This window comes from Mesoplodon densirostris, chromosome 12 (genome assembly GCF_025265405.1).
Source record: "Mesoplodon densirostris isolate mMesDen1 chromosome 12, mMesDen1 primary haplotype, whole genome shotgun sequence".
Lineage (NCBI taxonomy): Eukaryota > Metazoa > Chordata > Mammalia > Artiodactyla > Ziphiidae > Mesoplodon > Mesoplodon densirostris.
Window position 1 is genome coordinate 50,318,956 of NC_082672.1, and position 24,755 is coordinate 50,343,710.

Sequence of the window (24,755 nt, forward strand, 5' to 3'; positions counted from 1 at the left end):
TACCTGCCACAAATTCAGTAGATCGCACAAAATGATATGGGCCTTCAAACGACACTTACATGCTTACGTCAGAAAAGCACACAAGAGTACCCTATGTGACACGAGACTCGATTTGTAAATGACTGCCTGATGTTAGAGTGGGTTTACGAGAAGAAGAGGAGGAGGAATGGGTTAAAATGTAAGTCGTAACCATGGACATAGGAATGAAACAAAACGTGTGCTTCGTTGCATCCTGTTTACTCAAACGTGATACAGAACTTGAGCCACAATGTTCCTGAAGCCCGGGAGATGATCTCGTACGACCTCGCGTACCTAAGGGTGACAGCGGCAGGAAGCATGGGGCAACATGAGGCCGTGGCCGGGACGGGGACGTCTGCAGTGAGACGGACAACGAGGAAACGCCAGAGCGGGCTAGGGATCCATCTCCTGGAGCGAGGATGCTGCTAAGCACCCAGGGCATGGAGTTGGTTTCCTCAGGACCACAGGAATCCCCAGGTATACATATGCCAGCCGCTCAGAAGAGTACTTTCATCTGAGCTGGAGGGGACTGAGGAGACCACCTGCTGAGCACCACTGCCCCCCATCCCCCTCAGAGAAGCCCCCAATGACACTAATCCAGACTTGCAGCTAAGGCCAAAGGGACTCGCCCCAGGCCAGCTCGGCAAGGTAAGAGGATGCCTGGCAATGGGCCACTGATATTTCTCAAGTGTACCCCTCTGAAGTGTGCCCTGTGCTACATGCACCCATCTTCCCCTCAGGGATGCAGTTTGTAGTTTTTATGAGCTTTTTTTAAAAGTCAGGAAAAGTGCCGAAGAAACTACCAATTATTAAATCAGTACAGCACTATGAAAAACTTTTAGATTACTCTTATCCAAACTTTTATCTTCAGCAAGTGAACAGCCTTGACATGTACATTATGCTCTCTGCAATAAAGTCATATTACTCAGTCATTAACCCCAGATAAATCATTCTTCCAGATTATGTTGCTTATGAAGGCCCACTTCAACTAACTACTAAAGAGTTGAGCTACAGAGTGTGACAGCTGTATGAATGTCACTGCGTGTCTGTGTATCCAGGAGTGAGGAGGGTGTGGCTGAGTTCTGAATGACTCAATTGGCTTCCAGTAAGACAGTGATGCACAGTCATACCAGTGCTTCTGTAGTCAAGAAATGCTGTACATTTTTATATTTCATATATTCTACAGCAGATCTTACTAGTTTGAAGCAGACAGCTGAAAATATCCAATTCAATGGATTCTGCAAAACAAACACCCTCCTTAAAAAAGACCTGGAGGTTAGTGCTCATGTATATTACAGTTTACATAAGCCAAACTTAGATGAAGTGGGTCCATGTTCACTTGCAATAATTAATTCTTCTTAATGCATACATTAGGTTGAGCGGGTGTTTACAGTGGCCTCGTCAGCATTTTAAGGATTTCTAGCTGAGGAGTTCTTTTGAGAATCTGGTAAGTATGAATCTTTGCAAGTGCACACAGACACACAAAATTATATACGTGATTTCAGGGAATACCTTTTGGTAGATCGCCTCCTTTTAGCTAGGTCTTCCTAATAAAGGTCGATAACATTCTGAATTGGTGCCCCTACATCACTGCTTCCTTCTCCCTCCTCAGCCTCCACTCCCACCAGCAGCTCTCCACCCCAACCCCGAGCCGAAGGGAATACAAGGTCCTCAGCTGTCTGTATCCCAAGTTCATTTTGTAAGAAGGTACTTGATCTTGAGGATTTGTTAATGCAGGAATGCAGAGATGTATATGAACTTCAGTTTGCAGCTTATGGGCAGTGAAAATACATGTAAGCATCATAAATTTTTATCACTGAGGGGCCCTGAGAGTCTCAGGCAGTAAGTAGGCCTTTTAACTCCAAATATAAATTGTTTCAGAATGTGACCTAAATGCTACTCTTTTATTCCAAGTGGAATTCACTTCCTTCTGTATTGTTGACTATTTTCAATTTTTAAACGTTACACTAGATATAAGGTATTGTATTACATTTGCATTTGTCCTTAATCTCTCATGAAAATACTTTACCTTAAATAAATGGAGAGATCTTCTTCTGAGAGGCCATCTGAGAGGTTGATTCCATACACCTCTTTCATGGGCTGGACCACATTCTGGGGTCAAAAGAAAAGGGAACCAGGAAGAAGTTTTAGACATCTAGAATATTAATAATTTCCAAAGATGAAGAAAATGAACCTGTGAATTTTCCCACAAAGGCAATCACAATGTTTCTTCAACCTGGTTCATTAAATTTCTCAGTTAATGGTTTTTTAAAATCTGACTTCATTTTCACTAAAATAGTTTATTTTAGGGTAAAAACCTATTAGGTAATTACTAATTGCTTTTGTATAGTGCAGAAGTTGGCAAACATTTTCTGTAAAGGGCCAGACAGTAAATATTTTAGGTTCTTTGGGTCATACTGTCTCTGCCGTAACTACTCAACTCTGTTGCTGTTATAGGGCAAGAGCAGCCATAGACAATATATAAACAAATAGGTATGGCTGTAAATAGGCACAGCTGGTTATAAATAAAACTTTATTTACAAAAACAGGCAGCAGGATGTTTTGGCCAATAGGTTGTAGTTTGCCAACCCCAAGCCATGGCAACGTGTCTAGCTTTAATGACTTTTGGCCATTTCTAGAAAGCAAATTTCCCAAAAGCTAAATTTGGTTCTTCTGTGGTTTACTTGCCTCTTGTTTCCCCTCAATATATTGGTAATGTCGAATTGACCAGGATGAACTTCCCACTGGGGTTATGCAAAGATTGTGAGGCCTAGATCCAAACCCTGCATTCCAACAATGTGCTTGGAGCAAGGGAATAAACGGATGGGCTACTGTACCAAAGTAATAAGTGGATGGGCTGCTCAAAGAGGGACAGGATTCTCTTAAGAATTCTGGAGGGACAAGAGATTTACTGTTACACATGGAGGCACAAACACCAGTTTCAGAAACCATTTTCAGTCATGTCTTTGTCAAATGTATTCATCTCTGCAGTGCCTGCAACACTGTGCATTTAGAAAGGTGTGAGTGCTCTCAGCCTTTTAACTGAAAGCGGGAATTTGGAGATGAGCCTCATGCCGGACTGCACACTCTCCTCGGCCCCTGACCTCCGTCACTTTGGCACTGTCGCCCGTGTCAGTCATCTTCACTGGCGTGGAGCGCTGGGACACGGAGCCCTCCTCCTCCCGGTCGGTCCCGGAGTCGTCCTCAGAGCTGCTGGACACGGCCTCCTCGCTGGGCGGCGGTGGGGCACTGGCGGCCGTTTTCCGCTGTAACACAGCTTCTTCTCTGTTGCTCTTGTTTCTTTAAAAAGATGAATACGGATGTGAACCATCTGTAAACCGAACCCTCAACGCTTACTGTGTATCGCTCTGTCCCAAAGCCTTAGTCCTGGAGAAGCATAAGAAAATGACCGTGAGAAGCCAGCTTCTGGATTCAAGTTGTGCTAAAGGGAAAAGTTTAATATTTTATCATGTACATGCTGACCTTATATGAATTTAAGCTTTGTTATAAATTCAGAAATAAACAAGTATGTGCTTGTAGTGTGCAGAAAAGTCTTTTCACCGCTTGGCTACTGTGTCTTCCTTTGGTAAGTGAAATCAGTATTTTCAAAATTTATAATACCATAATAGAAGACTATTATGTTTGAGATATTAGTAAAATTACCTATAATTTGTAGAAGCTTCAAGAAAGGGTCGATAGCCAAATCCATGTAGTATATTTCTGTCCCTCCTATGAATTTTTAGCAATCACAGTGGCAGCTGATTACTTGTACCAAAGTAATGAGCAACTGATGAACATAAACTAAGATTTTAAATTGTTTTATTACTAAATAACTATATTTTCTGAACATTCCTTCTATTAATAGGGAGTAGATGGGGGGAAAAACATAGAAAAAGCCCACACTTATTTACTTTTATTTTAGTGCCAAATTTGAGAGTAGTAAGAATATTGTTTTAATTCAGAAAACATTTTATGGTAATATTTTTGGCTTTTATGAAAAATATTTAATATATTTAATATTTCACTCTTACTTTAAAAAATTTTCTGCAAGGAACTTAAAATACCATAATATTCTGCATTTTCTAGGAAAGAAACATGCAATACTATCTAACCACGGGTTAGATATTACAGAAAATAAATTCATTTCTAACTTTCTGCAACTAAAAATTAAAGTTGATACTTTTCAGTACTATACACTAATATAGCTGATCATTTATGTATTTGTCCCAGGAACTCCTTAAATTCTAAATGTCCTGAGGATGTTAACCTTCTTTTAAATTCCTCTTAGTATCTGGTCCAGGGCTTAACATGCAGCTATTTAAGGCCACATATTTAAGCCACATAAATGGTGTATCTGGAAAACAGTAATATATATCTCATTGTATAAATCACACGTAGCTAGAATCCAATTAGGCCCCTGTACACACTCCCAAATACAATTAGGACTCAGAATCTACAGGCTGGCCAGGGTTTCTGGCCAGGGCCTAGGAGAAATCTTATCACTGGGATTATTCAGGTCAGTGGCAGTAACAGAGATTCTTAACGCTAGAACACATTTCATTCCAGTGTCAAAGCATAAAGACTGTAAACATGGTTTGTTCTCTTCCTCATATTATTGCATATAATAACAGTCACCCCCAAAACAATGTTACAGTAATACACAGAAAATCTATTAAGTCCTCTGAGCATTTGCTTTAATGTTGCCTCAGGATGCCAACGAAAATAAATACAACTAATATAAATTTTTACCTAAGCATTTTATGTTGTGGGAAACAGGATGCTGAGTTATTAAAGGACATACATAATATCTGCTACCTGCCTTTATGCCATCTGTGAAACTCCTGATTTAAAACAGTAAATGCGTCATGTTGCTGGAATTCCCATGAATTATACTTTCAGTGTCTAACACTTTTTAATGATCCCAGTGCTATAAAAAAGCTACCTGTATAGATGCAGTGAATGGACTGCTCCAAACTATGTGACTTGAAGTTATTAGTTTTTGGTGGAAATTATATTGTAAGCGCTATATTATTTTACATGAATCTTTAAAATTTCATTCTATATGCAAATCTTACCCCAATACTGATTTTCCAGTTTCATCTGGCTTACGCACTGTAAACGGACTTGGATCAATGCCAAAAGTCTTAGGCATGAAGTCACTGAAGAAAGGGGAAAAAAATTCCATGTGAATCACTGTCCATCCAGATGACTGTCCACTTCCATCTCAATTCACATTCTTACACGATTCCTTCTTAGCCCTAGGAGGTATATATATTCTAAGCCAAATAATCAGGGGAGTTTAGGTAATCTGGGCCATAAAACCCCATGAACTAATGGTACTCAGTAACTTCAATGTTAGCAGTCCTCACTGTGAGTTTTCTCTGATTAAGAGACCCAATAGTTTTGAATTTAAGATTTTGTTTACTGGAGGAGAGTTGGTATCTGAATTACTGCTAAGATGCATACCCTCTGGTTGTATATCACGAATTCGTTTTCGGGTAAAATTAAACTCATAAAACCAATGGCAAGACACTTAGCTGCTCAGTTTTATGGACAATGTTTTTATAACACAATACCACCTAAGGAGGTGGACATAATGATCAAAAACGCAGTGGTATTGGGGCCTCCCTGGTGGCGCAGTGGTTGAGAGTCCGCCTGCCGATGCAGGGAATACGGGTTCGTGCCCCGGTCTGGGAGGATCCCATATGCCGCGGAGCGGCTGGGCCCGTGAGCCATGGCCGCTGGGCCTGCGCATCCGGAGCCTGTGCTCCGCAACGGGAGAGGCCACAACAGTGAGAGGCCCGCATACCGCAAAAAGAAAAAAAAAACAAAAACAAAAAAAACAAAAAAAAAAAACCGCAGTGGTATGAATTGAAGTATCAACACCTACCTCATTAGGCTGGGGTTAATTCATTAAAACACTGTTGGAACACTTTAAATAGAAACTGTTAATTTACCACTTACTGAGATAAGCTGAAGCTACTTCCTCATGATACAGGGCCTACCTTATTATTACCACTGAAGCCAGACCAAACCCTATATTAGATGCCAAAAAGGCAACAGTTGCATGATTTATGCAGATAAGACTCATAACTTCTGGCAAGGATACTGCTCCAAGTGTGTGATTCAATATTACATTTTTTGAAGGAAAAGAAAGTAATATTGAATCTGACTCAAAATGCCTACTTAACAGTTTGAAAATGTTGTTTTCAAAATGCAAGTGGTTTAATTTTTCTTTCTTTCTTTTTGAACATACACAGTCCACCTTCATTATTTGTGGATGCCATATTTGAGAATCTGCTTACTCACTAAAATTTATTTGTTACCCCAAAGGCAACACTCAGAGCTTTTGTGATCACTCGCAGACAAGCGCATGTGCAGAGCAGTGAAAAATTAGAGTAACCCAACGCTCACATTCCCAACCGGGGGAGAACAAGGTGACCCTCTGCCTTCTTGCTTTAGCTCTCATACTGAAAACAAGTGTCCTTTTCACAGTCTGTTTAGTGCCATGTTTTTCACATTTTTGTGCTTTTTGGAGATTTCACTGTCTACAATGGCCCCCAAGCATAGTGTGGAAGTTGCCTGGTGTTTCTAAGCAGAAGAAAGTTGTATGTTATAAAGAAAATACATGAGTTGGAGAAGCTTCATTCAGGCATGAGTTATAGTGCTGTTGGCTGTGAGATCAATGTTAATGAATTGACAATATATATTATACAAGGTATCTTTAACAGAAGCATACAAAATAAGATTACGTATTGATTGGTTGAGGAAAATGTTATGACCAGATGTTTTCAGGAAACTAACCCTGTATTTCTCCGAAGAGCAATGGTTCAGTGTCCTCTAACTCAGTGTTTGTAGGAACTTTACAGAGCGTAACTGCTGCCAATAAATAAAATCGATTGTATATCTGTACATACACATATACGTAATTATCATTCACCCTTTGCTGAGATGAAAAATTCTGGAAAATGACAATAACATTACAGTTACAACTGCTAAACTTTAACAAGTGTAACTGAAAATCAAGCAAGTGAAAATTCCAAACTTTCTATCTGAAACTGAAGCAAAATGTAGAGTGATTTCTAAGAAACAAACCATGGAATATGTTTCTACATGTACCATGTTAAGTTTAGGCATACATATATCACATTTGAAGTAAATGAAAAATACAAAATGTAAATACAAAAATGTAAACTTTAGTATAAAACATAGTGATCAAAAAATGATTTTCTTTGCCTAATTTTTTTAATCTAGTACCATCATCTTCCTAAAAGGCTCCGCCAAACTCAAAAAGAGACAGAGAAATGAAGTATGTTCAAAGGTGGAGAGATGTCTACAAACAATGTCATATGAGTTATGAAAGAAAGAAGGATATTTACCCTGAAAAAAATTAATATTGCTTTCTCAAATATCTAGAGGGCTGTCACACAGAAGAGGAACTAGACTTGTCCTGTGCCTAATAAAAATAGTAATATAGGGCCTCCCTGGTGGCGCAAGTGGTTGAGAGTCCGCCTGCCGATGCAGGGGATACGGGTTCGTGCCCCGGTCTGGGAGGATCCCATATGCCGCGGAGCGGCTGGGCCCGTGAGCCATGGCCGCTGAGCCTGCGCGTCCGGAGCCTGCGCGTCCGGAGCCTGTGCTCCGCAACGGGGGAGGCCACAACAGTGAGAGGCCCGCATACCGAAAAAAAAAAAAAAAAAAAAAAAGTAATATAATAAGAGTCACCATTTATTAGTAACCCACCTGTGTCAGGTACTACATTAGGCACTTGGTGCATGTGTTTCTGTGTGATACACACCCCTCTCTATATGAAGAAACAGACTCACATAAGTTGGATAATTTTCTCAAGGTCACACAGGTAGGCAATGGCTGGTCCAAGATTCACATTCTGGCCTTTCTAATACCAAAGACTATGCTTTTTGTCCACTAATTTATGCTGGCTCTCAATTTCTAAGTTCAACTTAAAAAGCTGAGTTTATTCCAAATGACAAATTAGGACCGAAGGGAGGCAGATTTCAACTTATCTAAGACAAGAATTTAACTCCACTTGTCTAACTGTAGGACAGCCTCCTGAGTAGCGGGCTCCCAATCGCAGGAGGAATTCAGAGGCTGGAAAACCACCTGCTAGCAGGCTAACAGATTCCGAGTAAAGTAAGATATAGCTGTACAAACTAGGAAAACTATAGCTCCCCAATTCTTCCAGTTTCAGAGAACTCACAACATACCGCGCTGAACTCGTCATAGCCAAGCAAAAGGTGTCATCAAAGCTACTCAGCTCGTATGGTCGAAAAAATTCGTTGTGGATGTCAATCTCCTCTTCGTATTTGTGAAACTTCTTCACTATCAGCTTCTTTAAGTTCGCAGCACAGATAACTGAGAGAGATACAGCCTGTTACTCTTAAAGCCTTTAGATTACATCTCTCAAATGTTTCTGTAATATCAACTGTGTTCACAGAGAGCGCACTGAACAAGTTCAGCTCCTGCCTCTGGCACTTTCACGCTTGGAAGAGGAACAAGATATGTGCACAGAATGTATACTGCAAAGCTGAGCATGACAAGCTCTAAGGAAGTGGGGACCTCTGGAAGCTGGGGTAGGAGTGGGGAATTATTTTAGAAATCAAATTATTCAGTTCTTTAAATTCCTTTTTGCTCTTAAATAAATACTCTCTGCCTTCTAGATAAAAATTATGCAATTTCACTAAATTTTCCTTTATATTTCAAATCCTATTTATGGGCAATATTAGGCTGCTGAAGTCCCATCCTTTTTCCCAGAACAACCAAATCTTAGCAATGAGTTATGATTTTGCCCAGAATTTCAAGGTAACAAATACTTTTTTTAAGTTAATTAATAATTTATTAAGAACCAAAAGTCATTTGCAACCTTTTTTACTTTATGGCCTTCACCACCCAAAGTTGGGATGGTCAACCATGACTAGATGGAGTCCTCAACTGGAATGTTCCAGATTGGCAATAGATCTTAATATCCTTTCACAACTGGGAAAACTGGCTTGCCTGTGGTCAGGGGAATCAGTAACAGAATCAAGAATAAACTCTATTGCAAACTGGTCAATTATTTATTTGGAAACAAATTATATTCTTTTAATATAAAAATTTTCCTGCCTTTCAGACAAATTGAAAATTTAAACTTCAGTGACTAAAATGTACTTTTACACACACATCTGTACTTTTTTTCACTGCTTAGATATAGGAAAAGTTTTTATTTCTCCTTGTGAATGGGTCTTCACTTCCTCCCCATTCCCCCTAAATATCTAGACATACATCAAGTACTAATTTTAAATGATGAACTAACATATTATATCCACTAAACTGTTGAGGGACATACCTAATAACTGTAAGATACAATATAACGTATCAGGCTACTTAGATAAAAGTATAACACAATCTCTGCCCTTAAAAACTGATTCACTTTGTTATAAAGCAGAAACTTAACACACCACTGTAAAGCAATTATACTCCAATAAAGATGTAAAAAAAAAAAAAATTAGCACTAGAACTTCCCAACTATAAATGCTTGCGATTTGGGGAGGCAATTCAAAATTTTGATTAATTCATTAATTAATTCTATTTACTGTTTTCCTCCTGAAAGATCAGAGGAAATTCTGTGGCCCGGAGTTGTAATCTTGAGCGCGTTCCCTCTGAGTAGTTCCCTCCTCTCCTCTGTGAGGCTGGAGGAAGGCTTTAGGAGGAAGATTAGGAGCTCCTCAGAGCATGACAGTGATGAATGGTACACAGAGCGCATGTAAGGAACTCCAAATGCAGCTGGTGGCTCCTCTGTCGAGTATACAACCTCCAAAATGATCTTTATATTAAATTTCTACCTTTTGAACAAATTTACCTTTTGGTAAAAATGTCTCTGTACTAGCTTTGAATTCTGATTGAAAGTAAAATGCTATGCCTCTGATGGAAAAAAAAAAAAAAGCTAAGATGTTGTACCCCAATGTTCACTGCAGCACTATTTACAATAGCCAGGACATGGAAGCAATCTAAATGTCCATCAACAGAGGAACGGATAAAGAAGATGTGGTACATATATACGATGGAATATTACTCAGCCATAAAAAAAGAACAAATGCCATTTGCAGCAACATGGATGGACCTAGAGACTGCATACTGAATGAAATAAGTCAGACACAGAAAGACAAATATGATATCACTTATATGTGGAATTAAAAAAAAAGGTACACATGAACTTATTTACAAAACAGAAGTAGAGTCACAGATGTAGAAAAGAAACTTATGGTTACCAGGGAAGTAGGGAGGAGGGATAAACTGGGAGATTAGGACTGACATATATCACTACTATATATAAAATAGACTTACCTTCATCATAAGGCAGTGGTAAATGTTTTATTACCTCTGGCGTCCACCAGTAAGTATAACTATTAAAAAAAAAAAAGGGATAAGATGGCCCAAATGTAAATGTAGATTTTCTACAATTCACTGGATAAAAGGGTGTATGGTCTAGAGTAAGATGCTTTTAAAAACATGGCTGTGAAGCTTTTGGCACAGTAGGTCTTCAACATGTTCACTCCTTTCCCAACCCCTTCTTGTTTCAACTACATCATAGATCTACAAAACTGTGATGTTACCTACTTTTAGCTAAAAATGATTCGGGTATACTAAGCCAGACTCTATGAGCTGCTGTTTACTGTGCCTACTTTATTACCCTGCCACCCGGTGAGCAGCGCGACTGTGACCCAAGTCCTACAAGTAGGATTCTCCTGCGTGTAGTTATCTGAGAGTTAGATTACTTTTTCTACTCCGCTCTATGTGTTTGGGTCTGTGTATATGGTTAAACAGTTCAGCAAAATCATTAAGTAAATGGATAAGCCTAAAGAACAAATTTCCTTAAAAAATAGTACAGCCCCTGTTAATCTTTTTTTTTTTTTTTTTTTTTTGGTGGTACGCGGGCCTCTCACTGTTGTGGCCTCTCCCGTTGCAGAGCACAGGCTCCGGACGCCCAGGCTCAGCAGCCATGGCTCACGGGCCCCGCCGCTCCGCAGCATGTGGGATCTTCCTGGACCGGGACACGAACCCGTGTCCCTTGCATCGGCAGGCGGACTCTCAACCACTGCGCCACCAGGGAAGCCCCCCCTGTTAATCTTTAACTATAAACATTCACTACTTGATTATAGAGGCCAGTCAGAGTAAGGCTGGGAATTTCAATCATCTGGATTTCTGCTAGAAAACTCAGAGAATCTGAAAGAATCCTGAACTGCCTTTTCTCTGAACACTGAATTCTAAATCAAATTCCGATGAAATGGATATTTACGGGGAAAATGCTATATCAAAGTTAATGAGAGCTAGGAAGGGGAATGATGTAAAATGGGATATCAAATTTTAAAAAAAAACAGATTTTCAAAAGGTTCAAAAAAAGAGCCTACAGCCAAAAATGCTAAAAGATCGTTTAAAATAAATGAAAGGCTTTCTAAAAATAAAATGTTGACATTACGACCTTGAATAACTCCAATTATGATGAATGGGGAGTATTTAAAGGAAATAGGCAACGTAGAGAACTCTCCTAGAGATGGCAAGCAGATACATGACCAAGGATGACCAACAAAAGAACCGGGGAGCCTAGTGAACTGTGGGGGTAGGGTGGGTAGTACTATGATAACAGGAAAGACTCCTAAAGTTTTGCTTGAGACTGAAGTTATGCTTTAGAGCAGTGCTTCTCAAAATCAGTGTACACACAAAAATCACTTGGAGATCCTGTGAAAAGGCAGATTCTGATTCAGCAGGTGGGGCCTGAGATTCTGCATTTATGACAAGCTCCCAGTGATGCCAAAGGGGCTGGTCCTTAGACTACTTTTTGAATAGCAAGGCTTTAAAAGCATGAAAAGAACAGAAAAGGGATAAGTCTGTTGCTTACAGAGAATTCAGTCTTTCAACATTTATTAAGCACCTACTGTGTATCAAATACTGCTCTATGTGTTAGAAATGCCATGTTGAAAATAATGACAGAGAGTGTAGAGCTACTTAGTTCCAGTATTGTTTCCATCTTCACCAGGCATAGTAAGTTTCATGCTGGAAAGAGAAATACACAAGATAAGAGGGAACTGTGCACAGCCCAAGAGGTAGAAGGAAGCAGCAGAACATCCCTAAGAGCACTCAAGTGTCCTGGTACAGTTGAGATCAATAATCTTTTAAGGAACAGTGAAGAAGAGAACTGACAATGGGAATGGGCAAATGCAGTCTTGATGTTCAAACGTGAGAGGGTGAAAGATTCCAAAAACTGTAGAGCAATAAGTGTGATGTCAGTGCAGGCGAGATAACGAAACAAATACTTACTAGAGACGTACTGTGAGTAACCTAAAAAGATGACCAGTGGCTTCTATGAATCCACATATATTCACAAAAGCAAGCCACACCAGGCTACTCAGACTATCAGATCAGGGGAATGAAAAAGACGTGTGTGTGTGTGTGTGTGTGTGTGAGAGAGAGAGAGAGAGAGAATTCGCACGTGAGCAAGAGAAGGTATCTGCTTGCGTTAAGTAATTCCTAAAAAATGGTGCACACGATCAGCTTACTTAGGAAAAAGAAGTAAACATTATAAAGAAGGTGTTTTAACTCAGAATGTACCATGTGGAGAAAAAGAATTAAGAGGATCATCTTAATTAGTGCTTTTTTTTAGTATTAGTGCTTTGAGACCAGGCCATAAATTTTTTTTTAATATGACTAAACTGTATCTCCCTAAGCAAGATAAAGCAACTTAACAATACTTTTTAAAAAGTCTAACTCTGGGACTTCCCTGGCGGCCCAGCAGTTAAGACTCCACGCTTCGGGCCTCCCTGGTGGCGCAGTGGTTGAGAGTCCGCCTGCCGATGCAGGGGATGCGGGTTCGTGCCCCGATCTGGGAGGATCCCATATGCCGCGGAGCGGCTGGGCCCGTGAGCCATGGCCGCTGGGCCTGCGCATCTGGAGCCTGTGCTCCGCAACGGGAGAGGCCACAACAGTGAGAGGCCCGCATACCGCAAAAAAAGAAAAAAAAAAAAAAAAAAGACTCCACGCTTCCAGTGCAGGGGGCACAGGTTCAATCCCTGGTCAGGGAACTAAGATCTTGCATACTGTGCAGTGAGGCATAAACAAACAAACAAATAAATAATAAAGGTCCAACTCTTCTGAGTGGGTCTCAAGCAAAGAAGCCCAAAGAAATACCTGCCCTGGGGAAGCTGAGCTGAGATGGATGGACGAGGAGGGCATCTAAGAGGACTGAGCCCAGGACTGGGGGACCTCCATCACCCGACCCACCAGGCACTTTCACTCAGAGGAAGAGCACCTGCACTGGGACAGAAATCTGCTTTGGGACCAGGTATCAGAGGACAGGAGAGTGCAGGTTGGTGCCACTTCCTCCTTTGCATAAATACCTAGTAAGTCAGCTTCTTTTCTCTTTTTCAGTCCCCAGTATTAAGAGTGTTCAATTCCATTGGCTCACATACAAAGGTTAGGAAGATTTTAAAAGACTCTTTAATTCCCCTAGTAAACTTGAGAGCCCTCTGAAATAATATATATGGACTTGAGCAAAGCAACTGATACATGTGAACAATACAGAGAAATGTGAGCAGGATGACAGGATAGTCAAGTGTTGACAGCATAGTAAGTTACAGCTGTTTAAATGATTCCAACCAAACATCACAAAACAATGTTAAGGTGGAAGGAGTTGTGGGATGGTATCCCACAGGGCTCTGCCATCTACCCTATTCTATTCAAGGACTTACCCTATGTCATCAAGGACTTGTAGGATCAAGATGGCCAGCTGATTAATTCAGAAGAAGCTACAAAACTCGAGGAAAGAGTTAATAAAAAGGATATATATTTACATACTTTTTTTGGAAGCAGGCAAAGCATATACAAGCATGACAAGATGGCATAGATAAGGCGTGGCATAGGACATGTTAAAAAGACTTGGGAGCCCCACTGGATAGGAAGCCCAAGGAATTAACATTACAATGGCATTACTGAAAATAGTTAATGTAATCTTACACTTAATAATTAAAAAACAGATTATCCAGGACAAGGGGAATAATGGTACCAATGGTCCCATAACAGTTGGCACAAATCAGACCAAACTCTGACTACTATTGGACCCAGGTCTGGATACCAGAGTTTAAAAAGAGCACTGACATAGGCTGGAATACAGAAGAGAGCCTTCCGAATGCTAAACAGACTTAGAACTACAGTATAAGAGAAACAGCTAAGAAAGTGGAGCCATATTTAACCTGGAGAAGAAGAGATTTTGAGAGCGTGTGAACTTGTCTTCATCTATTTAAAAGACTATCAAGTGGATGAGGAAATTGTGTTCTCAAGGTCTCAGGGGTTGAACGAAGATTAGTAGGTAAAGTTATAGAGAAGCAGATATCGGCATGATATGAGGAAGAATCGTGTAAGTGAACTGTCCGAAAACAGCTACCTCTCAACAAGACACGTCCCTGTTGACAAACCAGGGCCAGACAAGCGTAGTCTGGGAATACACAGAGGGAACTCACATATCAGACAGAGAATCGAGCCAGGAAACCTCCCAACTCTGAGTCAATGAGATAATTAATGCTTAATGTCTAAAAATATCGTGGTGACATTATCAACACTCATTCAATAAATGGCATCTGAGATGATATATGACATATTAACCTATTTCAGAACAAAGCTTCAATCGGTGGTTTTGAACAGATCAATAAACATGGGGTTTTGAGTCACAAAAGTAGTTACCTCAAGAGGATTGGTTTGGACAAACTTTAGGCAGAGCTAGGTTTATTCCCCCTTCCCTTATCATTCAATAAAAATGTTATTTCAGAATAAATCACTGGTAAACACAGTATAAAATACATGATGGTCACCAAGTTTGGAAACACAAGCGAATACATAATAAAGTGTTCATTGATATTATGTTATAATAAGTGATAAAATAATATTATCTAAGTTTCTAGATTTTATGGCCATCCTATATGATTTTTAATAAATGTTACAACTAGGGAATGTAATCCCTTTAAAAAATAATAACAATACAAACATCTGTTGGACTTACTATGTGCTAAGGATTTATATGATCTCATCTGATTCTCAGAAAAACCTACAAATCAGACACTATCATTATCTCTATTTTACTGATGTGGAAACTGAGAACTGGACCAGTTATGTGACTTGCCTCTGGTCACACAGGTATTAACTGCAGGCAGCCTCTCTAGAGCCTGGCTGCTTCAGGACTGTGTTGATTGTGTGTCAGACCCAGTACTAGGTACTTCCCACCCATTTTCTGATTTAATCCTCAAAATGACCTGTGAGGTGTGTATGGTCATCTCCATTTTACAGTTGGGAAAACAAGTTTTCCAGATGTTTAGAAAACAAGTTTTCCAGATGTAACACACTTGCAGAAATTCCAACTCAGCTCTACCCTGACGTCCATGCTCCTGTCTGGTTACTGCCTCTGGCTAAACTGTTCATTCCTTCTGAGAATTATAATACTGATTTAACTGTCATCAAAATAACTGGTAGAGGTAGTGACTCTAGGAAGTCCAAAATAAAGCACTGACATTTATCTGACAGTCTTTATAAGTACTGTGGATGAGGAGTATCAATTGTTGATGCCAAAAACCAATTTTTGGAATTTTGACATTCTAGAGAAAAACAAACAAACAAACCAGGAGACCAAGTCAACTGTGAGAGACACAGTATCTACTTTGATAAAAGTTTATTTTCAGTGGGAGACTTTTAGCTGATTCTTGCTGACGATCTACCAGCTGAATAATCTCAGTCAAGACACATCCTCTCCGCACTTCAGTTCCTTTTTTTTTTTTTAAATGGGAACGTAACATCAGCTTCCTTTTATTCCCACAAATAAGCGCCAACACCGCCTGCCTCAGTTATGTAACTCAAGGTAAGCAAGTGGTTTTAACTTACGCTTGTAATTTACTAGCTAATTTCAGCAACAGAAAATCGAGTTTTGTTTGTTCCCAAGTTGTATTTGAATAGCTTGAATACTTTAAGTTAATATAAAGTTTTAGAAAGTCAACCACATTTACCCATAGTCAGCTGCATCAACAAAGCTAAATATAGGTATTTACACTTATCTCTCATCAAATAAACATAATTAGCTCCAGATTTTTTGTCAGCAAAACTTCACAGCAATCATTTATTAATCTTAAATGTAGTGGAAAAACCAGCACTGCTTCATTTATAGGGAAAGTAAGCTCAAGTATTAAGCTGGCTATTCCAATAATATATGTACTTAAAAGTACAAAGCTGAGAAACATATAAACTCTGACGTTTCCTTAATATTGTAAATATTCCTGAAGTAACACAGAATTTGGTAACAGCTGTTAACATCAGCACTTGCTAATTCACCAGTTATTTGTGGTCTGTCCACACAGTTAGCCCAGACTGGCAGTGACCCCTGTAGTGCTTGAGAGGCATCGCTGTGCAAAATAAGGACTACATCACACCGATCCTGTGAGAGGAAAGCGTTAGGAGCAAACCTGACATCACAGGCCTTTAAGCAGAAGGCACCAGGCTCCAACCGCACATGTGAAAAACGCTGCCCATTATTAGTACATGACTCTTCAATTAGAACTGCTAGAGTCCTCTAATTAAATCCTCACAATGGCTTTGTGATGTGTGTCCCGTCATTTACTTTTTGTACATGAGGAAACTGAGGCTTAGAGAGGTTAAATGACTAGTTCAAGGTCACATCACTGCAGAGACTCCAATTCTACCTGACCCTGAGGCCTGGGCCACAGGGCGTTCTGTCAAGATACCTCAGGGAAACAGTTCATTTCTTTGGGGACTAGTACTACCAATTTAACTGTCATCAAAATAACCGATACTGGTGAATGACTCTAGAAAGCTCAGACTGAGCAGTAGGGGTGGTGGGAGTGGTATCTGCTACTAGCGCCACCGCTCTAGTTTCCTGTCCTCCCTAGTGTCACCAAGAGTTCCTTGTGCTTCTTGGAGGAAAGAGCGCTGGAAGTCCAAAGTGAGGGTGCTTAGACACCACACTTCAAAACCAAAGACTGACTCCCGAAATGCTGAGCTCTTTATCATCCCACGTTTGTGGGAAGCAGTCAAACATGATGTTAATGGTTTGCTCGAGTGTAGCTTCAACTTACAATCAATGGTTAAGTTCTGAAACTTTATATCTTATGGAAAATGCCAAACAACCGCATTTGTTAATGATGATTTCCCAAACCTACTATCAGGACATCGACAATACTAAATTCCTCATGGCAAACATGTAGCCAGACTGACTATGTTAGCCTATATGACCATTTCTCAAAAAGAAAACTATCTCACATTCATAATAACATCACATCTGAGTTTACATAGTAGACTAGGAAAACAAATACCTTCTTCTTGTTGGTAAAAGTCTCATGGTATTTTTATGATGCAAATAAAAATCTGTCGGGAGTTCCCAGAGATGAGGTTTCCCTTCAGTGGGATGGAAAACTCCCAGGAAGAGATTAATGGAATCTTGTCTATCAGCATCTAAAAAGCAAAAATATGTACTTCAGGAAATCCATCACTGACATAAACAACTCAGGGGAATGTTCTCTTAGGAGGATAATGGTACAACTGTGATTTCATAGAACATACCCTCTGAAAATAACAGCATTTATACTTCAAAAGTCACACATACACAAAATCTAAAACAACCAATATTTTGAGAATTAAAATCTTGCTTCAAAATGTTTCCTTTTTACTCTGTACCTCTCATAACACAGAGGATAGTGAACATAAACTGCTTCTTGAATTTTGAGAGACTCTTAAACATCTTGAAGAATTGCCAGAGTACCTTAGTGATTGTATTTTTAGAAAACATTCTCACTGTGTGTTAGTTTACCTGAAACAAAGGACATCTTCACTTTATTGCAAAGACAAGTAGAGATGTCAGAGACAAATAAAGTGACCCAATTTCTACCCATATTCTGTTGCACAACCTTGAACAAGTCAGCTTCCAAGTTTCTGCTTTTAATCCATGGAAAGACATTCTCCATTTCTTTAGCAGAGACAATGTTTACATTTTCTGTCTCCTACAGCTGTGCTTGATAATGGAGGCAGAGTGAGCACGTGGAAAACAGCCTCCTTCTAACCATTCAACCACTCCAAAATTACCTTTTCAAAATATACTATGAACTAATAAAATCGACTACATATATATATGCTGTATCTCTTCTTTTTCCCCATTATATTTTGGTAAAAATGATGCTAAGCACTGAAGCAGCCTCATGAGCCATCCTTCCCACTCTGCACTGTCCCCTCCCCAGCATCCTTCACTCCTTCCCCTCATTTCCTTCTTTCCATTCTCATCTCCGCTCCCTTGTATATTCAAGTTTGGGGCAGGCTTCCACAATATAAATAATAACCTCTTTCTGAAAATGCGCACAGAACCAAAAAGACAGCACAATAGAAATGACTGCTTTTGAAACAGGATAACATTATCATAAAATCAATTTCTTTGAAACAGGATAACATTGTCATAAAATCAATTTCCTTCCAACAGCTATAGTGAAACACAGAAAAATCTGAAATTAGCAACATTGTTCTCATTGGGCTATTTGGTCATTTTGGCAGAAGCATAAATGAAATACAGTACATCAAACATGTATTCCAGTTATATATTTTGACAGGAAGCATTCCATTAAAACAGCACTTACCTTTTAGGCTAAAAGTAATATATAAAAGGGATGTGTTTATATGATCAATATATTTGGAGCCTTTTTTCCATTTGTTGAGAGAAAACATCAAAGTACTAAATGATACAGGCATTACTGCTCCAATTTTCACCCTCTTAACACAATACAAAAGTAAACATACTGCTTTTATAGTAATTATATTCTTTATGCTTCTTGAATGGCCTTAATGGCACAATAATTCACACTATGCAGTACCCCAAAATATCAATACTATCTAAAGAAGCTTTCCATTTTCAGCCATGTTTTCAAGGAGTTTCTTTTATTCCTTATTAAGCTTACTAGTAGCTTCCTTTAATTTTTAGCAAGTATGATAAAATGTAAGATTGAAAAACATAACCAAATAAAGGATATTCCTTCCAAGGATCATACTGGACACTTCTTGAATGTCCTACTGTTATTATAACTTAAAATATATCCATAGTATTTATGGTAACTTACTAAGCTTGGAACCTAAGGCCAGCCCTAATGAGCATGAGAATCTTCCTGGCTACTTCTGACTGCAAATAAGGCTATCACCTTCTGGAAGACAGCAGTACTTTGGACACAGACAAAAGCTTAAAACAGGTAGGTTCTCTGCAGTTGCAGATAACAAGAGGGCAAAATGACTATCTACTTTTATAATCAATCATGCTCTAAAGGAAAAAAGAATATGCACCTTTCAAACTCCATCCAAACAGGTTAAACACTAACCAGTTTTATTATGCACTGTATTTAAATAGGTCAGGCTTGAATATAACAATTCTTTTTAATTAGCCAAAAATTTTAACTTGGAAACTAGAATGTTTGTTGACCTAATATTAAATTAAGTTCGTGATAAAGTGGCCTCTAAAATCAGTAATGGAAAGGGACACTATTCAATAAGCAGTACTGTTTAACCATTGTGGGGGAGTGGACAGTGACGTTAGATCCCTACCTCACACTGTACGTTGAAACAAATACCAATTAAATGTAAGAAAAACAAAGATCAACACCCTCACAGAAAAAGAAAAACATGCAATTTTTAAAAGAAACAAATAGACAATGAACATACATAAACTCAACTGTACTAGTTATTAAACAAATGCAAACTGAAAACAATATACCATCTTTTCTACCTTTTAAGCTGGCAAATACTTTTCAAAATGGGCTCTCCTATACTCTGCTGAGGGGGACTTGACTGCTATATCCTTCTGGTAAGGCTATTTGGCAATATATATATTTTAAAAAGGTCCTGAAAATATCTATACTCTGACCTAATAAATATGCTTCTGAAATTTTCATAAGATAAAAAATATGCAAAAAAAGGTATACGTTCAAAGATGTTTGTTTAAAAGGAACCTAAATGCACACTAAAAACAAATAACCTCCCTATGGTGCTTCTAAAGGATAGACTGCTACAAGGCTACCAAAAATCATGTTGTAAAAGAATATTTAGGGTCATAAAGATTACTCACATTATCTAAAAGGGCAAAAACAGATACACAGTACCTGTATAGTAAAACTAGAAGGATCACGTTCTGCTAAATATGAACAAATTGCTATCTCTGAAAGGTGAGGATTACCTGATTTGTGAGTTATTCTATACTTCTTATAATTAACAATATATTACTTTCATAATTAAAAAAATACACCATTCATTCATTTATCCAAGAGCCTACTATGTCCCACACTAGGGATACAGTCTATACAAGACTGATTTCTGGCTCTCGTAGGGCTTATGTTCCACAGTGGGGAACAAAAATAATATACAAGTAAATAATGTACAAGGTACTTCCAGAGGATGTAAGTTCTATGAAAAAAATAAAAGAGTGACGAGAGAGTGATGAGAAAGGAGAGGGACACTTAGGTCGGGTGGTCAGGGAAGTGGGTGGAGGCTGGGCAGCTCCAGGAACAGCACGAAGGCCAGGGGGCTGGAGGGCAGGGAGCAAAGGGAAGAGCAGGACTAGGGACAGCCAAGGCGGAGCACACAAAGCCTAGTCGGTCACGGTAAAGAGTGTGATTTTTAAATGCAATCAGAAGCCCTGTAAGGGTTTTCTGGGAGCGGAGTGATAAGATCTAAGTCTTGAAAAGATCACTCTGGCTGCTGTGAAGGGCAAGGGCAGAAGAGAGAGGCAGAGGGAGGAATCAGGAGCCACTGCAGGTGTTCAGATGAGAGCCAACAGCTGTGCGCACCAGCCCGGAGTAAGGATGAAACACAGCAGAAGGGTCTGGGATATATTTTGGTGCTAAAGCCAAAAAGATCTGCTGAGATGAGATGGGGGAGGATAAGGAGAACAAAGAAATCAAGGATGACTCCTAGGATTCTGAACTGAACCGTGGGAGCTGAGGTGGAAAACAAAACAAAAAACGAAACAAGTAGAGAAATAGGTCTGGGCAGAGTCAAGAGCTCCTGTCTCAGAAATGATCAGTTTGAGATTCTTCTTAGGTATCTGCGGTAGGAAGAAACTTGGCCCCATGACCTTTCCTCCCTCGTTTCCCATGAATATCTTACATTACATGGCAAAAGGGACTTTGCAGATGTAACTGAAATTACTAATCACTGACTTCAAGATAGGGAAATTATCTTGTCTTATCCAGGTGGGCCCACTGTAATCACAGGAATCCTCTAAAGGCAGAGAAGGAAGGCAGAGAGATTCGAAGCACAAGGGTTTATGCACCGTTGCTGGCTTTGAAGATGGAGTGGGCCACAAGCCAAGGAGCCTTTCGAAACCAAGAATGAGCCCCAGCCACAGGGACATCTGCCCTAGAACCGCCTGGGATTCTGCCAACAACCTGAAGGAGCCTGGAGGCCTCTGGATCAGCATCCACATTCTGACTTGATTTTGATTTCATCTGACTTCATTGCTTTCATTTTGACTTCAGCCAGGTGAGACCCTAAGCAGAGAACACAGCTGAGTAATGCTGTGCCCAGACTTCTGAACCACAAGCACCGTGAGATAACAAACAGGTGTTGTTTTAAGCCACTAAGTCTGTGATAATTTGTTACAGCACCTATAGAAAACTACCACAGTATTCTGGAGGAAATGCCTGCTAGGTAGGCATGTAGATAAATAAGTCTGGAGTTCGGTGGAGGAGTCAAGGAAAGAGATATGAATTTGAGTGTCAAATGCATGGTACTTAAAAGCTGGGTAAGATGCCCCAAAGGTGAAAGTATAGAAAGAGAAGAGGAAGGTTTAGAAATAGGGCAGGAGAAGTCACCAGGGAGACTGAGTGAGACAACACAGAGGTGAGTTTCAAGAAAGAGGGAGCGCTCAACTGTGATACAAGCTGCCGAAAGCCCGAGTCAGATGAAGACAGGAAAGGAGTCACTGGATTTGGCAACGGGGGATTGTTGGTGATTTTGACAAGCACTGGTTCAGTGGCATGACAGGGCAGAGGCCCAGTGAGGCAGGTGGAGAGAACAGGATAGGCGAGAGGAAACAGGTGTGCAGATAACTCTTTCAAGAGGTTTTGCTTTCGGAGAGCAGAGAACTAGGACGTTAGCTAGTGGTGGGTGTGGAATTAAGGGCAGGAGGGAAGATCAGACGAAGAACATAAGGTGTGCCTTTATGCTAATGGAAATGCGGCAGCAGAGGGGAGCAACGGACGCGTATGGCAGAGAGCTGTGCGACGTGAGGTAGAAACAGCGGGTGCAGGTAAGGACACGCTCTGCATCTGGCGCTAAAAGGAGTTCCCCCCAATGACTTATTTTCTCAGCGAAGAATGAAGCAAAGATACCAGCTGAGAGTGGTTTAGGGAGAGAGAGGACAAGGTATGAATGGTCACTTTGGAGAGTGAAAGAATGAACATATTAGGGAAATTTAGCGGGACTGTCAGGCTGTTTTGAGTATCCTTCAGAGAACTGCAGTCAGTTTAAACTGAGGGTCATAACTCCAACTTTTTCTCTTGCCACGTTTAACTGCTTTGGTGGCAGAACAGGTGGACAGTTGGGTGTTAGCCAGAGTTTTATTAATGTGATTTCAAATGTTATCAAAACATAACATTTTCCAAATGTCTTCTTTCTGCTATAGCCAAATATAGCTTACTCACTCTAAACCTGCTGTTAGAAGGATGACCTTAGAAGGCTAGCTCAGTGTTCTTGATAAACAAAAATGTGTTCAGATGCTCCTTTGCATGTCCCTCTCTCATGGGTGGGCAGAAAGGAGAAGACACCGCTCCACTACCTCACGGCACTACCATGATGCTGGCAATGCCCCCTCGACACTGTTTTCTGTAAGCACTGCATTCCATGCATGGTGAGCTTTGAAGTCTTTACCCCACGAGCTTTTTTTTTTTTTTTTTTTTTTAATCTCTATTTGAGGAGAATATGGCTCCCCTCCATGCACACACATTCACACATTTAAATTACACCTGTGTGCATGTATGTATGTATATATATGTGTGTGTGTATATATATACAGCTGGTCTATTATTAACCGTTGCAGGTATCTTATCTTTTTATTTTTTTCTTATAATAGGATTTCAGTTCAACAAGCTTCAGGGGAAAAAAAAGTCAGGCTTACCCAAATATAAATGTAAAAAAAAAAAATTAGAAAGAGCTTGACAGGGTCCTTCAGTGAATTATAATGACAAAGTTCTTCCTAATATCCAAAAGGAGTACCTAGGTACCTATTCTTTCCTTGTTGGCATCCCATAACTGCTTATGTAGCCAGTTATATTAGAAACCAACGGACATTTCTTAGAGACAAACCCCAGAAAATGGTAATATGTGAAGCCTCAAGAACAGGTTTTATTAAAATGAGCGTGAAAGGGAGTCAGGTGAGTGACCCACATAGCATCAATCTGTCTATATGAACCAAGGATAAAATTCCTAACAACCTAATTTCAAGTACCTTCCCGCCTACCCAAGAAGCATAACATGAGGAGATTAACTTCTACAAAGTTATCTTGAGTGCTTTAAAGAAAATGGTTCTATTACTATATTACCATTATATAATATCCATTGTAACTTAAAAGTAAGTTGTACACCCCAATGACACCATGCTTCTCAAAATAAAGAAATCTGTTTTAGCCACATTATTCATAAAATAATTCCTTTCATAATAGTTCCTCTTTCAGTTGTGCATAATTTTGCTTTACCTTTCCATCAGGTGCATGTTACTTATTCATGACCTTCTTCTGTCTTTTAATGGTTCTCCTTTCTTTTTTAATCATGCACAGCTACACATTCATTCTTTGTGCTCTAATCTTACTGAAAAACACATTACTTGGGCTTCCCTGGTGGTACAGTGGTTAGGAATCTGCCTGCCAATGCAGGGGACATGGGCTCGAGCCCTGGTCTGGGAAGATCCCACGGGCCATGGAGCAACTAAGCCCGTGTGCCACAACTACTGAGCCTGCTCTCTAGAGCCCGCGAGCCACAACTACTGAAGCCCACATGCCTAGAGCCCATGCTCCGCAACAAGAGAAGCCACCGCAATGAGAAGCCCAAGCACCACAACGAAGAGTAGACCCCGCTCGCCGCAACTAGAGAAAGCCCGCGCGCAGCAACGAAGACCCAATGCAGCCAAAAATAAATAAATAAAACAAATAAATTTATTTAAAATAAAACCACATTACTTGATCCTTAAGTGTCAATGACTCCCAATTCAGGGACAACCATGACAGGAGAGGGCAGAAGAGTGGACGACCCTTTCCATCAGGGCAGCTTTAAACCTTTTTCACGGTAACACACACCGAGAGGTATATGTATTTGTTGGCACATAACTTACACAACTGTTACAAGTTGAATTGTGTCCCCCCCAAAAGATATGTTGAGGTCTTAAGCCCCAGTAGCTGTGAATATGACCCTATTTGGAAATCAAGTCTTTGCAGATATAATCCTATTAAGATACAGTCACACTGGAGTGGGGTGGGCCCGTAATCCAGTATGACTGGTGTCCTTATAAGAAGAGACATACACACACACTCAGGTAGGAGAACGCCATGAAGAAACAACAGAGGGGAGAATGTCATGTGACACCAGAGATAGAAATTAAAGTGCTGCAAGCCAAGGATCAGCAGCAAACCACCAGAAGCTAAGAAGCAAGTAAGGATCTTCCCCTGAAGACTTCA

At 39.9% G+C, this 24,755-nt stretch overlaps 1 protein-coding gene across 1 annotated transcript in view; it reads right to left on the reverse strand.

The window, feature by feature from the left end:
• The window catches only part of FIG4 (FIG4 phosphoinositide 5-phosphatase), a 139,355-nt gene that overhangs the window by 39,577 nt on the left and 75,023 nt on the right, over positions 1–24,755 (reverse strand). Inside the window, exons 16-21 of the mRNA XM_060115196.1 lie at positions 17,376–17,514; positions 10,360–10,418; positions 8,244–8,391; positions 5,094–5,177; positions 3,123–3,318; positions 2,048–2,130 (exon numbers count right to left, since the gene is read on the reverse strand). Of these exons, the coding sequence (XP_059971179.1) occupies positions 2,048–2,130; positions 3,123–3,318; positions 5,094–5,177; positions 8,244–8,391; positions 10,360–10,418; positions 17,376–17,514 (709 nt within the window). The remainder of the gene's footprint in view (positions 1–2,047; positions 2,131–3,122; positions 3,319–5,093; positions 5,178–8,243; positions 8,392–10,359; positions 10,419–17,375; positions 17,515–24,755) is intronic.